Raw genomic sequence first — 15433 nt, 5'->3', positions numbered from 1 at the left:
AACTGTATAAGTGTTGCCGTGTGCTCGGTAGTCGGTGGTAGATCTGCATTGTGTTTTGCTTTTACATTTGCTTTTTGTGTATTATTGTGTGTTTCTTCTTCTTTTACATTTGCTTTTGGTGTAATTGTATATGTGTGCTATCCGTGTGCCATCGCGAAATAAATGTGCTCTATGTTGAACTGTTTCTCCCGTTTCGCTTCGTCTTTTCCTTTATTGAATCTCCATCTTACTTCACGTAAAGGGTTGGTCGTGGGCTAAAACGCCCGATAATTAATCGAACCGTCGGGGTTGACGATAACACCACTCGGTTATCCCGATAGCGAACGGGTCGCTTAAAGTGGCCCGTGTCCGAGTGTCGAGCCTGGGGCGAGGTGCGATCGCCCGGTCTACCCTCCGTGTGGGTACTTAGTTAGGTCGAATTTGGCGAGCAGCCCTGTCCCACGCGGGGGCCGATTGGCACGATCGTGGTGAGGCCGAAAGGCCCACCCGTGACTAGTTCCCGGCGTTAGTCCGAGAGGGGTCACGACGGGATTGTCCGTCCGGTGGGCGACGTGCCACGATTCGAGTTACGTGACCGTTCGCACGCCGGCGGGCGCGAATCCGCAACACTGGTGTCAGGTCGTGCGATATAAACTCATCGCTCTCCTCGCGGCACTGGTATCGGAGAACGGGAAAACGGGCTCTCCTGTCTCCAGCTAAATTCACGGGAATCGGTCCAGGGGTGAGAGGAGCGACCCCCGATTCCCTCCAAATTACGAGCGAGTTAAATTAACCCTTTACGAGAAATAAGATGGCGTCTCAAGGCGAGCGGGAGCCGGGGGTATTAGAAATGGATGTAGAATGTGTAGAATCCATGGTCCAGGATGAAAACCCCGAGTAGGAAATGTTGGTTGTGCAGGAACACGAACTCGTCCAACTGAACCCAGAGTTCGAAATGGGCGCAGTGGCTGGGGTGGCGGACAAACGGCCCCCACGTGCGAATTCGCCCATGGATCGGACGATGGAAATGTTTGAGGCATTGATGAGGAAAATGGATACAAATATGAACGAAGTGAAAACGAAGATGGATGCGAATACACAGCAAATGAACGAGATGGAAACAAACATGAAGGAAGAAATGAAAGAGCTGCGTGGTGAGACACAGAACATGGGCCGAAGTCTGCAGGCGGGCATGAAGGCAGTAACCGGGGAGCTCAAAATGGCGACGCCACGTGTGGGAGCGAACGAGCTGGGAGGGAGTGCAACGGCTGTCGGGCCCGCGGTGGAGGCGGGTGAAAAAATAATTCGGGGGACGTGTTGGGCGAGGGTCGTGACGGAAAAAGTGACGGTAACCGAGAGAGACAAACTAATTGGGGTGACGGAGACGTGCACGAGGGAGATAACAAGGGAAGAGACGGAAATAATAGTTGAGACAAGGGAGGTAAAGGGTGAAGAGGTGACTGAGTTGGCAGAGACACGGGAGATGGGAACGATAGAGGGAAGACTCCACGATGAAGACGGGGTAAGTGACGCACACACACACACGGAGGTAGTGGAGGATAATGGGGGTGAGCTCGCGGACTGGGTGGAGGCCCGGTGCGAGCAGCTGGATGGCCTCCTCCAGGAACGAGGGGAGGGAGTATGCCCCCTTGAGGCGAGTCACGACCAGGTGGGTTCGGTCGTGCTTTGCGAGGTCGGGGGGAGGAATGCTGCGAACGGGTGCACGGAGAGCTTGGGGGGTATAGAGGCCCCGGAGACCCTTGTGGGGACACGAATCCCCAGTGTGGTTGTCCCTGTGTGTGTGGTGCAAGGTGTGAGTGCGTCCCCGTGTGTGGAAGCGACCCCGTGTGTGAGTGGTGTGGTGGCGATTGTGCCGGAGTACGTGCTTCCCAGCACGCCGTGTGTAAAAGGGGCACCGCAAGTGGAAGAGGCCGTGTGTGTGAGTGAAACGGCCAGTATGAATGGAGCAACACGTGTGAGTGGTGTGGTGGCGAGTGTGCCGGAGTACGTGCTTCCCAGCACGCCGTGTGTAAAAGGGGCACCGCAAGTGGAAGAGGCCGTGTGTGTGAGTGAAACGGCCAGTATGAATGGAGCACCACGTGTGAGTGGTGTGGTGGCGAGTGTGCCGGAGTGTGTGCTTCCCAGCATGCCGTGTGTGGATGAGGCACCGTGTGTGAGTGTCGCCATGTGTGTGAGTGAAACGGCCAGTATGAGTGAGGCACCGCGGGCGAGTGCCCCCGCGTGTGTGAGTGGTATGGTTTGTGTGAGGGAAATGGCACGAGTGAGTGAAAGGCCGCGAGTGAGTGGAGCCACGTGCGCAAGGGTAATGGCATGCGTGAGTGAACGGCCGAGTGCAAGGGAGACCGTGTGTGTGAGAGAGCGGTATGTAAGGGAGATGTCGTTGGGCATGTGTGAACATGCAGCCGCGTCTCCCGGGGTGAATGTAATGGAATGGAGTGTGAGCGTCGTAACACGCAGGTGTGCGTGGGTGGAATGGAGACTACGACGGCGACATGTAAGGAAAGAAAGCCGAGTAGCGGCTGTAGTTGTTTCGGGGACCGTGCCGGGTTCACCCAGCATTGAGCACGCGGTCCGTGCTGTGCAACGCACGAGGCCCCCACGTGCTCGCTTGCGAGAGTGAAGTCCCGGTCCGGAAACGCACGCGGTGGATTTGCCGATCCCGCGGACGGACAAAGTTTAGGCAGGATTATGGATTTGGACCGGACGGGTTCTCCACGCGATCGTGTGTGTTAAGCTCCAACGGGCAAGGCACATGTGTTCGCGTGGGGAACCCCTCGAGACGTGGGGCTTGTGTTTTTTTTATGCGCACGGTGACGTCATGGCTGCACGTGGGGTTGGAATCCGGCAGGAAGGGTATCCCTGCCGGATGGTACCGTCCAAGGAGGGACGAGGTACACGTGCAGCTGCATGACGTCACGGGCAGGTGCAAAGTGCGCGAGCTGTGAGTTGCCGCGCTGGTGCTGCGCATGTGGAAAAAAAAAAAAAAGCAAGCCTCACTTTCGGGTGCACAGGATTCCCGGGCAAGGGGTGGAAGACCCCCTTTCCAGGGCACAGGATGGAAACTAGTTAGGGGGAAGGGTTAGCATAGCTAGACCGGCTCCATGGGGCAGGGGTAAGTCCTCATGGGGCCCGTGGAATGGATTAGTTAGAGGGATTTAGATGAGCTTTAGGTTGGGAAATAAAATGATTTTTTGATTTAGAAGACAGTGACAGACAGTGAATGTGTAGTGGGGACGTAGCTTAGCTACGTAGTGTTAAAAGGAACGTGCTATAGTGTAAGGGACGACGTGGGAGCACGAGTTAGTTAGGGGAGGTAGTTAGAAGGATGGCAGAGTTCAGCGGTGTGTGTGTTGAAGAGTTGTGAGGTGAGTACATGATGAGTGAGTGAGGCCAGCGGGTCTGTGTGAAAGGAGCGAATGGGGAATGCATGGTGCGATGAGTGATTGGGGGGAGGAGTGACTCCCGCCCAAGGGACCCCGGGGTCAGTGTAGATTGAGTTGGGGGGTTAGTAAAATTTAAAAATTGAGGTCGTTTTGTTGTTGGTGGGAGTGTAGGCTCGAAACCCATTTGGAGGGGTGCAGGAGCCCTGTTGACGGGCTGGGAGCGTGGCTGCGAAAGGTGAGTATCGCTGAGTGGGTACCCCGGGCACCAGGCTAGTCGGCCGTGGTAGGCCAAGGGCCCATGGGGGGCCGGGATAGCGTAGTGGGCACGGGTGCGCCTGCTTGGTGCGGGGGCCCGGGGCGCCATTAGCTGCGTGGGCAGTGTTGTGGGCACGGGTGACCCTCGAAAAGGGGCCCGGGAAGCCAGCCTGCCACGTGTGCGTTTCAGGGGAGGTGCCATGGGGGGCACTCCCCGGTGTTAGGGAGCTGGTAGGCTCGGAGGCAGTGTAGTGCCCGGGGGTGCCATCGTCGGAGAATCGACAGAGGGTCGTGCCTGCCAAAGGGAGCCACGTGTCCCAGCCATGAGACCGTGTGAGGGCACGGAGAGAAAATTGGGGGGCGAGGCCCGAAATTGTGAGGACACCAACACAGGCGACGGGAATCTGGGTTGTTAGAACCAATAGTTTAAGCGAGAGGCGCTTGTTGAAAGCCCCGGGGTAGTTTCACAGTTAAATGGTTAGGGTAGATAGGAAGTGTACCCCTCCGCACCATCCATCCCCTCGCTCTCGTTGTGGGCCGCTGGACCCACTTTGTGTTATAGATCGATGAAGTCTGGGGAGGCCATTCTGAGGCTTCGTTGGGCCTCGACACAGGACGCTAGCTCTCCCTTGTTCTCCTCCGGGAAGGGAACGTAGGGGTTGGGAGTAGGCTAGGTGACAGGATAGGTTAGCCGAACAAAGACGATAAAGGGGGTTAGGGGACGATTTATAGTGGGGAAGTAAAAATAAAAAAATAAGTTGGGGCTAAATTGGGGTTTGACAAATTAAGGGAGTGGGTATAGACAGTGACAGGCAAAGGCGATAGGTTGGGAGGGAGACCGTAGGGTAGGTCCGAGCCCGCCTTCCGAGTGGCCAGCACCACCTCCACTGAACGGCAAAGGCTGGCCAGCTTCATCTGCTGGCTGCGTTGCTGCAAGGCAAAGGCTGGCCCACTTCATCGGCAGCTGTTGTTTTGCTGCAAGGCCTGTGCCGGCCGGATCGTCTGCAGCTGTTTTCTGCAAGGCCTGTGCCGGCCAGTTCGTCTGCCGGCTGTGTTTGCCTGCAGCGGCCTTCTTCTGCAGGCTGTGGTTGCCTGCTCACCTTTGCCATGCCATGCCCACTGCCCCTGTTCACCAGGCCCGTTCAATTTTTGCTTTGCCCCCCCTGTTCATTGCCATGTGCGCCAGGATCAGAAAGCAACAGTTTGCAAGCTGCGAGAACTGCCCTGTTGGCAGCTACAACACGGGCCTGCAGTGGCGGCCCGTGCACCGTGTTTGCGTCCATCCATTCATCCATCCATTCGTTGTGTTCATTGCGTGTGCCACTTGAGCTGGCACGGAGACTGCGTTTGTGCAGCCCATGCACCGTTGTGGTTCACTGCGTTCAGTTCAAAAGGGAAGGCCTTGGACTGCGTGTGAGCAGCCGGCCACGTTCGCTGTCACCTGCATTGTTTGAGTCAGAGACTGCATGCGAGCAGCCTGGCTCCCTGCTAACTGCTTTCTTTTTGCAGAGTTCAGTGATCCTGAGCCATGGTTTAGTGTAAAATTTGTAAGTTAAGGTTAAGATGTACTGTAAATATGAGTGCGCCCCCGGCATGTCTGTCTTAGCGCCGGCAATTTTATTTAAGTCGTCCGTGTGAGTGAGTTTGTTTAGGTAGTTACTCAGCCCTCAGGTTATTTATTTTGGGGACACGAATACCATGAATGTCGCACTCAGGGATCCGTAGGTAAAATGTACTAGGGGAGAACTACACATGATGGCACACGAAAATTTGACGACTCGGGACGAGTCTGTAAAAAGGGGAGGGGGTAGTGTTGTGGTTGACGAAATTCGCAAACCACCATTCAGGTCCCTTAGGTGAGATATCTCTAGAAGTATATGTGTAGTTAGGCCCAAACCCGTTGTTTAGAGGGAATAAATGTCATTCATTCGGGCTGCGACCCCTCTCGATAGCCGTTTTTCTTTTACCGTCTTTATTTTGGACCAGCCGCCATTACTACCATGACTACCACCACCAACCACGTCTCAACAGCCATCACACAACAACCACCAACCGCAACGCCGCTTCACAACAACAGCCACGACCTTTACCGTCACAACTCGCCCTCGCAACCATCGCATCACCGCCTTCCCGCGCCGCTTGTGGGTACCGATACTGGACTCGTGCAGGGCGCGCGCCGAGCGGCGGGTGCAAAGAAACACCAGCCTTTCCGAAGAAATCGGATCAAAAACGACTCACGCCCACTTCTGTTCCGTCCTATCAGCGAGCATGGGGCGATTTGGCCCCGCCTCCAGGTGCGTCGGAGTAATATCGCTATATGCAGATTCATGGATCAAAAAGCATTCACGCCCACTTTTCTTCTGTCCAATGGGGAGCCAGCCTGAGGTAAAGGGTCGAAGGTGAAAGAGCGAAGCCACGGGGGGCTATAAAGGGCCGCGTTCGCTCGCCAAAGAAAGGAGTAGTAGGAGTCAGTCAAGTGGAGTTCGGAGTTGAGTTGGGAAGAGCCAGTCAAGAGAGGAGTCGGAGAAGGCAGTTGGACGGAGCTGTGGAGAGTTGGAGAGGTGGCGGCGGCGAAGGCAGTCGAGGGGGTGCTCGTGTCAGAGTCGGGGAGCTGCGGAGAGGAGAGGCCGGCAACGCGACCGAGGTCGTGGTGGAGACGCTCGTCGCGGGACCCGAGCCAGGGAGATATCCTCCTTCCCCCGAGCATCAACAACCCCCTCCTGTTTCACCCCGCACTGAGATAGTGCGAGAAGGGGGCCCCGTTCCCACCCCATTCTAGACACTGTCCGCGAGGCCCGCGGAGTCGGGGCGCCACCGCCATTTTGCGGCTCATCATCAGACGGGTAGGCCCGACGCGGTCTCGGCCCCAGGCCCGTCTGCCCCCCCATCATCCTTGAGGGTGGTCCTTTTCTTTTGCTTTGAGTATATGTGTTGTCGGCGCCGTCTGTGAAGTAAAACTGTATAAGTGTTGCCGTGTGCTCGGTAGTCGGTGGTAGATCTGCATTGTGTTTTGCTTTTACATTTGCTTTTTGTGTATTATTGTGTGTTTCTTCTTCTTTTACATTTGCTTTTGGTGTAATTGTATATGTGTGCTATCCGTGTGCCATCGCGAAATAAATGTGCTCTATGTTGAACTGTTTCTCCCGTTTCGCTTCGTCTTTTCCTTTATTGAATCTCCATCTTACTTCACGTAAAGGGTTGGTCGTGGGCTAAAACGCCCGATAATTAATCGAACCGTCGGGGTTGACGATAACACCGCTCGGTTATCCCGATAGTACGGAACGGGTCGCTTAAAGTGGCCCGTGTCCGAAGTCGACCTGCGGCGAGGTGCGATCGCCCGGTCTACCCTCCGTGTGGGTACTTAGGTAGGTCGAATTTGGCGAGCAACCCTATCCCACGCGGGGGGCCGATTGGCACGATCGTGGTGAGGCCGAAAGGCCCACCCGTGACTAGTTCCCGGCGTTAGTCCGAGAGGGTCACGACGGGATTGTCCGTCCGGTGGGCGACGTGCCGCGATTCGAGTTACGTGGCCGTTCACACGCCGGCGGGCGCGAATCCGCAACAATATATTTGGAAAACAGGTTATTTAATTTTTTATTGGCTTTTTTAGAAACTATGCTTTACCCGAAGTTCAGGTTTAATTTCAAGATAATCCTTCTTTTTTATACAATATCTTGTGTTGATATTTCCCTGAAAATGTCAATCGTTAATAATATAAATCATCAATCCACGAAATATGACCGTCATTTGTTCAGTCTCTTCTCTTGTCAGAAAAGGTGTATTATCACCCTCATACTTTACATTCATTTCTCGAATCAATCTTGTAAAGTAATTCATTTTTGGTGTAAATCTCAAAGAATTATATTCCTTTTTACATTTTTTATTATCATTAATTAGAAGATAATCACAGAACATACATTGTTTGTAGGCTTGTGACTCTGTGTTTAATCCCCGTAATTCACACGCAGGACAATTCTCAAATTTGTCATGCGGAGAATCAGGAAATTCAAGAGGCTCAAAATCGAGTGAACTATTCATATTTAGAAAAGTAAAAATGTACTTCAAATATAATTCATTTTTGGTATCATCTTCGGTACTTTCATTGGTGCTTTCACAATCATCTATAAAACTACTTTCATATCTATCGTTTGACCACAAACTCTCGGTATCATAACTGTCTTCTGTTCCAACAGAGAAACTATAATCACTCTCATAATCTTCAAAATCTTCAGTTGAATAATGACTCATATTTAATTTGTAGAAAAAAAACATTACCATCTTTTTCTATATACTTTTTTTCATTGACAGATTCAACTACTACATTTTTTTAATTAAAGGTAATTTAAAAATGGTCCTTAACTACTATTGAACGAAATGTCATTTCACCTGATATACCAACATCCTTTATTTCATTAGGATTTACAACTTTAGGGTTGTTGAAAAAAAAAATACAAATTTCTCCTTGCATATTACAGATGGTCTTATCTTTTCTTTCTAAAGCTTCATCCATGAGGTTTTTCTTTTTTGATACTTTTTCTTGTTTCATTGCTTCTTCTAGTTTTGAATATATTGCCAGAAGGAGAGGAGAAACTTTAGTTAAAGCTACTTTAATTGCTGTTCTTCCAGATGTACTAAAAGCCCTTCCATTGAAGGAAATTGAAAAACTCATATTATTCACCATAATTGTTTTTATCCAATAGTTATATTTATCTTAATTCAATTTTACATCCTCGACATATTTCTCAGTATCTTTTACAAATGAAGAGATTGATTGAAACTTGTCTTTTGTGTCTTGATACATAGTATTTATTAAGTGAAAAAAGTTGGAGGATAAAGTGGTTTTTAGCAAAGATTCATTTATAAATTAAACGGAATTTTCATCAAGAAAATTTTATTTTAAGCAAAGTTTTGATATATAAATATGGTGAATACAACATACTGCGATGTTTGTAATCATGAATATAAATGTTATAAAAAACACCTTCAAACCAACAAACACATTCAATCTTTTCAGACAAATACCTCCACTTGATCAAGAAACAAAACATTGTGATAGATGTGATAATGATATCCTTAAATTTTTTTTTTTATAATAAACACCTTCAATCACATTTTCGATGTCAGGTCAGGTTCGATCTGTGACCTGCTACAGGTACCATGTAAACCTGTACTAACCTGTTCCATGGTCGGGTTGTCGGCGACTAAACCGTCTCCCCCACCAGGTTTTCTGGTGAGGAGGGTGTTTGGATATGGACACCCAGCAGGATTAAAAACAAAACCTGTCAAAGGGCGGAGGAGCTCCTTGTGAGCCAACGGCCATCCATATCTAGTGCCCAACTGTGTCTGCGGACGTCCTCCCGCAGTTGGGTCACTTCTTATTAGGAGGTTGGTGGCAGGATTTGCACTCCGGCCACCGTAAAACCCTTCATTCCGCAAAACGCAAAAACGCAAAAAAATCTGAAAACCCACTCTGTGGGAGTACCTCCTGTGCAGCTTCCCTTCGCAGGGCAGCTCACCGGATGACGGGATTGGGGCAAAGCCTTCGGGACCCCAAATCTTTGATAGGAGGGAAACCACGGGGTAACATCCCTGGGTCAGATTGCGGGAGAGTGTGTCGGAGTGGTGCTGAGGTGTCGTCCACCAGACGGCGGTCTCCTTGGGTTAACCTGAGGCAGTCCCATCGGGTGGGTGCCTGGAATGTCCTATCCCTAAGAGAGGATGATCACCTGTCTCTGTTATCATCTGAGCTCAAGCGTTTGGACATCGGGATTTGTAGCTCTCTCTGAGGTTCGGAGACCGGATTGCAGCGAGATAATGGTGGGTGGTTACACCTACTATTGGTCTGGTCGCTCTGATGGTTACCATACCCAAGGAGTTGCTGTAGCTGTGTCCAATAAGCTGACCCCAATGATAATTGAGGTAACACCGGTCAACGAGCGTATTATGAGATTAAGGATTCGTCACTCCTTAGGTGTCATTTCCCTGGTCTCTGTTTATGCTCCGACTGAGGCGAGTGATCTCACCGTGAAGGATGCATTCTACGCCACACTCGAGTCTGTGGTTGATCAGTGCCCCAGACGAGATACACTTCTAGTCTTGGGGGATTTCAATGCATCGACTGGAACTGATAGGGATGGTTATGAGGTGTTTGTTGGTCCCCATGGGTCAGGAACTATGAACCAGAATGGCACTAAGTTCCTTGACTTTGCAAGAAGTCATGGACTTAGGGTGGCTGGTTCATGGTTTCAGCGCCCACAAGCTCATCGCTGGACTTGGTATTCCAACGCTGGCGGTGTGGCAAAGGAGATTGACCATGTCCTCATTGACGGTCGTTGGAGGATGATTCAGAACTGCAGGGTCTACCGGAGTGCTCAGTTCCTCAATACTGACCACAGGCTTGTTGTAGCAACTCTAAAGCTGCACCTTAAATCCTGGAGAATGGTACCATCCCAGCCGAGGCTGGATGTTGCCAAGCTCAGGGATGAGAGAGTAGCTGAGGAGTTTGCGAACAGGCTGAGTGGACACTTGGGGGGTCTGGGTGCTTTGGGGGGTCCTGAAGAGTTGTGGAGCGCCTTCAAGACCACCGTCCTTGATGTTGCCGGTGGATGCCTTGGAGCTCACCGCAGGGCAAAGAAGAATTTTGTGTCTCAAGGGACACTGGATACCATTGACCAGAGTCGCAGGGCCAGGCTGAATGGCAGAGCTGAGCTGTTCAGGGAGCTGAGGCGTAAAACAGTACGTGCACTGAGGGTGGACAAGGAGGCCTATGTGCGAGGAATCTGTGAGGGGGTAGAGCATCACCTGTGGACAGGTGATTCCCGTCCTGCTTACAGGGGAATTCGCGCATTACGTTCATCCAAGCCCATCCCTCGGAACACTGCAGTTCGAGCAGAGAGTGGTAGGCTCTCGACAGAGGAGTCTGAAGTGAAGGCCCGCTGGGCCGGTTACTTTGATCGGTTGTACCAGGCTGATCCCCCAACTGTCGAGTTGGACGTCAAGGGTGTTACAATCCCTGTTGCTGACCCTCGAATCAACTGTGGTCCACCTACGCTTGTGGAAACACGGGCTGCGGTGAACCAGTTGAAACGGGGCAAAGCTCCAGGGATCTGTGGCATCCATGCCGAACTTCTCAAGGCTGGTGGAAATGCTGCACTCGTGTCGTTGCATGCAGTTTTGTGCTCTGCCTGGAATACAGGCATCATCCCAACTGACTGGAAGAGGGGCCTTGTTGTCCCTCTCTGGAAAGGGAAGGGTGATCGCCAAGACTGCAACAACTACCGAGGGGTGACGCTGCTCTCAGTGCCGGGCAAGGTCTTTGCTCAGATAATTCTCGATAGGGTTCGCCACCATCTGCTTGAGCACCAGCGTCCAGAGCAGTCAGGCTTTACACCAAAGAGGTCAACGATTGACCGTATCCTTGCACTTCGTGTCCTCACCGAATGCAGACGAGAGTTTCGGCAGGGGCTGCTTGCAGCCTATGTTGATCTCTGTAAAGCGTTCGATTCAGTGAATCGGGATGTCCTCTGGAGGATTCTTGGTCTTCGTGGGGTGCCACCAAAACTGATCGATCTGATGTCTGAACTCTACTCTGGTACTGGGAGTGCTGTGAAGTGTGGTGGTACCATCTCTGACTTATTTCCAGTTGTTACTGGAGTTCGTCAGGGATGTGTACTTGCCCCCACACTTTTCAGCACTTGTATGGACTGGATTCTAGGGAGGATGTCGGAGAGATCAAGTTGCGGTGCGTCATTTGGGAATGTCAAGATCTCGGACCTTGACTTTGCAGATGATGCAGTCATCTTTGCGGAGACTTTAGACATCCTCTTGGGGGCCCTCGAGGTGCTGAATGAGGAGTCGGAGCCGTTGGGATTACGGGTTTCTTGGGTCAAAACTAAGATCCAGGCTTTCGGTGACATCTTGGATGCTGCTGTCCTGTCTGTGTCTGTTTGTGGTGAGGATGTTGAGGTCGTGGAGAGATTCACTTACCTTAGCAGTGATATTCATGTCTCTGCTGGCTGCGAGTCAGAGGTCAATAGACGTCTGGGTCGGGCCTGGGGAGTCATGGATTCACTGGATCATGGGGTGTGGCGCTGCCGGTATCTGTGCGGGAGGACGAAAGTCCGAGTCTTCAGCTCCTTGGTACTTTCAGTCTTGCTCTATGGGTGCGAGACTTGGACTCTGACCAAGGATCTGAGACGGAGACTTAATTCCTTTGGTACCAGGTCTCTTCGGAGAATCCTTGGCTATCGCTGGTCGGATTTTGTGTCCAACGAGCGGTTGCTGAGAGAGACTCGGATGAGATTTGTTACCTGCATAGTCCGTGAGCGTCAGTTGCGGCTGTATGGACATGTGGCTCGTTTTCCTGACTCTGATCCTGCTCACCAGATTCTCTCAGCGAGGGAGTCTCATGAGTGGAGGAGGCCAGTGGGTCGACCACGTGCCTCATGGTTGCAACAGGTTGACCATCATCTCAAGGAGATGGGGATGGGCCTGGCATCTGCCTGGGGGATGGCCAGACGGAGGCCTCTGGAGTACCGGCGGAAAGTGGACGCAGTGACGTGCTGTTCTGGCACATGCTCCCATACCTGACCTGACCTTCAATCACGCAAACACAAGAAGAATGAAGAAAGGGAAGGTGCCACTAAATTCTCCATTAAAAACACTGATGGGGAATTTAACGGACATATAAAAAATAACATTGTTTCGCTTTCAAGACCCTGGACCATCTTCAATCATTGGAGCTATTGATATGGTTAAACAAAGTATTGAAACGATAATTAAAAACACATTAAGTGAAATGAAAACTTTTAAGTTTCATATGGGAGTAAAATTGAATATGGTAAGAGAAGGTGATGAAACTACTCCCTATATGAGGACAAACCCTCACTTTATCTCATCATTTCAAGATTTTGTAAGATGTGATGTTTCCGTTGAACTCCAGAGACAAGAGCAATATGTTGATAACACTGCAGTAGTTGTAGTGGATTTGCCATTATAAAAATAATCCTTTTAGATATATACATCTTAAAATCAGATCCTCTTCAAGCTTCTTCTTAAATTGATTTACCAAGAGAGATAAAACTTAAGAAAGCGGTTGTTAATATTCAAAACAAAGATAATAATAAATGTTTTCTATAGTCTGTTCTTGCTCACTTACATCCTCCACAATGGAAACCTGAAAGGGTTAAATTAAGAAATACGTATTATAAGAAATACGAGAATACATTAAATGTTAAATATTTAAAGTTTGCAATGTCATTGAGAGATATTCCTAAATTTGAGAAAATGAATAATCTATCTGTTAATGTATATGGATTAACGGATACAAAGAAAGTTCAGATATTTGAAATTTCAAACAACTATAAAAATGATGAAACACACATTGACCTTCTCTACTTTACTTAAAAGGAAAAAAATCACATTATGCTTTTGTCAAAATTTTTCAAGATTAACCAAATCACAACTATATAAGAGAAAATGTAAAACTTATCCTTGTAAGAGATGTCTCAACTCCTTTCATACAAAAGAACGATTAAATCAACATTCAAAATATTGAAGTAATCATAAATCAACCGTAATCAATTTTCCAAAAGCAAGTTCAAAATTATCGTTCAAAGATTTTAACAAATCTATAAAACATCCATTTGTGATATATGCTGATTTTGAAAGTATCCTTGAAAAGATAGATACTGTTTCTCCAAATCCAAATAAATCATACGCAAATAAATATCAAAAACATACTCCTTGTGGTTTCTGTTATTATATCAAATCATCGGTTGGTGATGAATACAAGTTCGAACTTTATAGAGGAGAAGATGCCTCAGAGGAGTTTGAAAGACGATTGTAAAAAGACTGTATAAGACTAAGAGAAATAATGGTTAAAACCTATAAACCAATGTCATTAACAAAGGGAGAGAAAAAGGAATTTATAAAAGAACAGTATCTGTCATATTTGAGGAGAAAATTGAGGGAGAGGTCAAATTAGGGATCATTGTCATCTTACTGGAAAATATAGAGGTCCAGCTCATTCCCGTTGTAATCTTAATTACAAACTCCCCAAACTTTATTCCTGTCTTTCTTCACAACACTCACTATGACACACATCTATTTATAAATGAACTTTGAAAGACATCTGGAGATATAGAATGAGAGAACCCCAACATTCTCCTTTTACCGACCTACCTCCACACCTCTCCCATCTTTCTCCTCACCCAACCCCTCCAATCATCTGCTCGCCTGCCATCTGTTCTTCTCACTCAACCTGACCCCTTCCATCTTTCCCATCTTCCCCCTCACCCACCCTACCCCCAAGCTTCACCCTCACCCATTCCCTCCCATCTTCCCCCTCATCATGCCTTCCCCCAATCATTCCCCTCACTTTTCCCCCTCTCATCAACCCCTTCACCCTGCCCTCCCATCTCCCCACGCAACACCCCCTCGCAGCTTCACCCTTACCACCCTAGTCTTTCCCCACCTATCAGCCCCGCTCCATACCCACCCCCGCCCGATCATCTCCCCACATTTCTGCCCCTTGTCAACAGCGCCTCCTCCCATTCCTAAACATATGGACCTCCAATATCCAAGGCCTCTGCTCCAATCTGACAGATCTCTCACTCCAGGCCCCTGCTGATAAACCAGACAATACCTATTAACAGAATCCTTCCTTCCTGACATGGTAATGACCAACTTCCCTGCGAATGTCTCCTGTTATTCCATTGCTTCAATTGGTTCTTCTGTTCACATGCTTGTGAAAAATGAACCTTTCAGAGAGCCACCTCAGCACAAGTGACTATGGCAGTTCACTCAGCCTGAATGGTAGGGACTACAAGATGCCATCTCACTTCAGGACTGGCCTCCTATTCAGCCACCACTGACATGAGTGCAGCCTGGGACTTCTTGCACAGAAACCTGCTCTTTCTTCTGCTCATATTCATCCCATCGCATTTAAGGTTATCATAACTATCGTATCACCCACGGTACACCAAACCCTGCGGTGAGGAAGTTGCCTTGAAACAGCTTAACTTCTCTTTCTCGAAGGCAATTACAACTGAAGGCAACCTCCAATAATTCCACAAAGCCCACAACCAGTATGTGCCCACTCTCAGGAGAGCCAGAAAAAAAAGTCGGGTGAACCTCAAGGCTGAACATTCAAACATATCACCTTCCTCAATGACATTGTAAAACCTTTTAAAATCTGTCTCTGCTGAAAGTTCCCTCTCATCCCTTTCCTCACTTTAAATGGAACCACAGCCAACTCTGCTCGTGAGAAGGTCGAACACTTCCGTTCTGTATTTGCTATCAAATATTGTGCTCCCAACCTCTCACTTTCTGTACCAACCATACCCTGCAGTCAAACCCAACTGCTCCTGGACGCTGTGTTTTTCTCACTTGCAAAGGTGCTATTTCGGGCAACCCTCTACTCAGATTTTGATAAACACATGGACGGCATCAGCACCCATGCCTTAAAAACTTGCTCTGCCACTCTTGTACAGCCTCTTTCTGCTATGTTCACCCGAGCAATTGTCTAGCCAGGTCATCTTCTATCTGCTTGGAAGTCAGCCTACATCACTGCATTACATAAGCATATTACAAAAACAGATCCTCTTAACTACAGACATATCAGCTTACTTCCAATCATCAGAAAGGTCATGGAATCGATCATCACTATTCACATTAAATCCTTCCTGTTCTCCAATGGGCAGATGTCAGACCATCAGTTTGTATTCCCACCACATCATTCTACCCTGGATAGGATGCTTCTGCTCTCCCAACAATAGATGGAGGCTCTCAATGTC

The 15433-nt window shown here is 49.2% G+C and overlaps 1 protein-coding gene across 1 annotated transcript in view; it reads left to right on the top strand.

Moving 5' to 3' along the window:
* The window catches only part of LOC147019937 (uncharacterized), a 60038-nt gene that overhangs the window by 23270 nt on the left and 21335 nt on the right, over positions 1–15433 (top strand). Inside the window, exon 8 of the mRNA XM_085893770.1 lies at positions 14989–15144. Coding sequence (XP_085749896.1) covers positions 14989–15144 — 156 coding nt within the window. The remainder of the gene's footprint in view (positions 1–14988; positions 15145–15433) is intronic.

Source organism: Eptatretus burgeri, chromosome 9, assembly GCF_056783735.1.
Source record: "Eptatretus burgeri isolate ZD-2024b chromosome 9, Ebu_testis_v1, whole genome shotgun sequence".
Classification (NCBI taxonomy): domain Eukaryota; kingdom Metazoa; phylum Chordata; class Myxini; order Myxiniformes; family Myxinidae; genus Eptatretus; species Eptatretus burgeri.
This window is presented reverse-complemented; position numbering and strand designations above follow the sequence as displayed.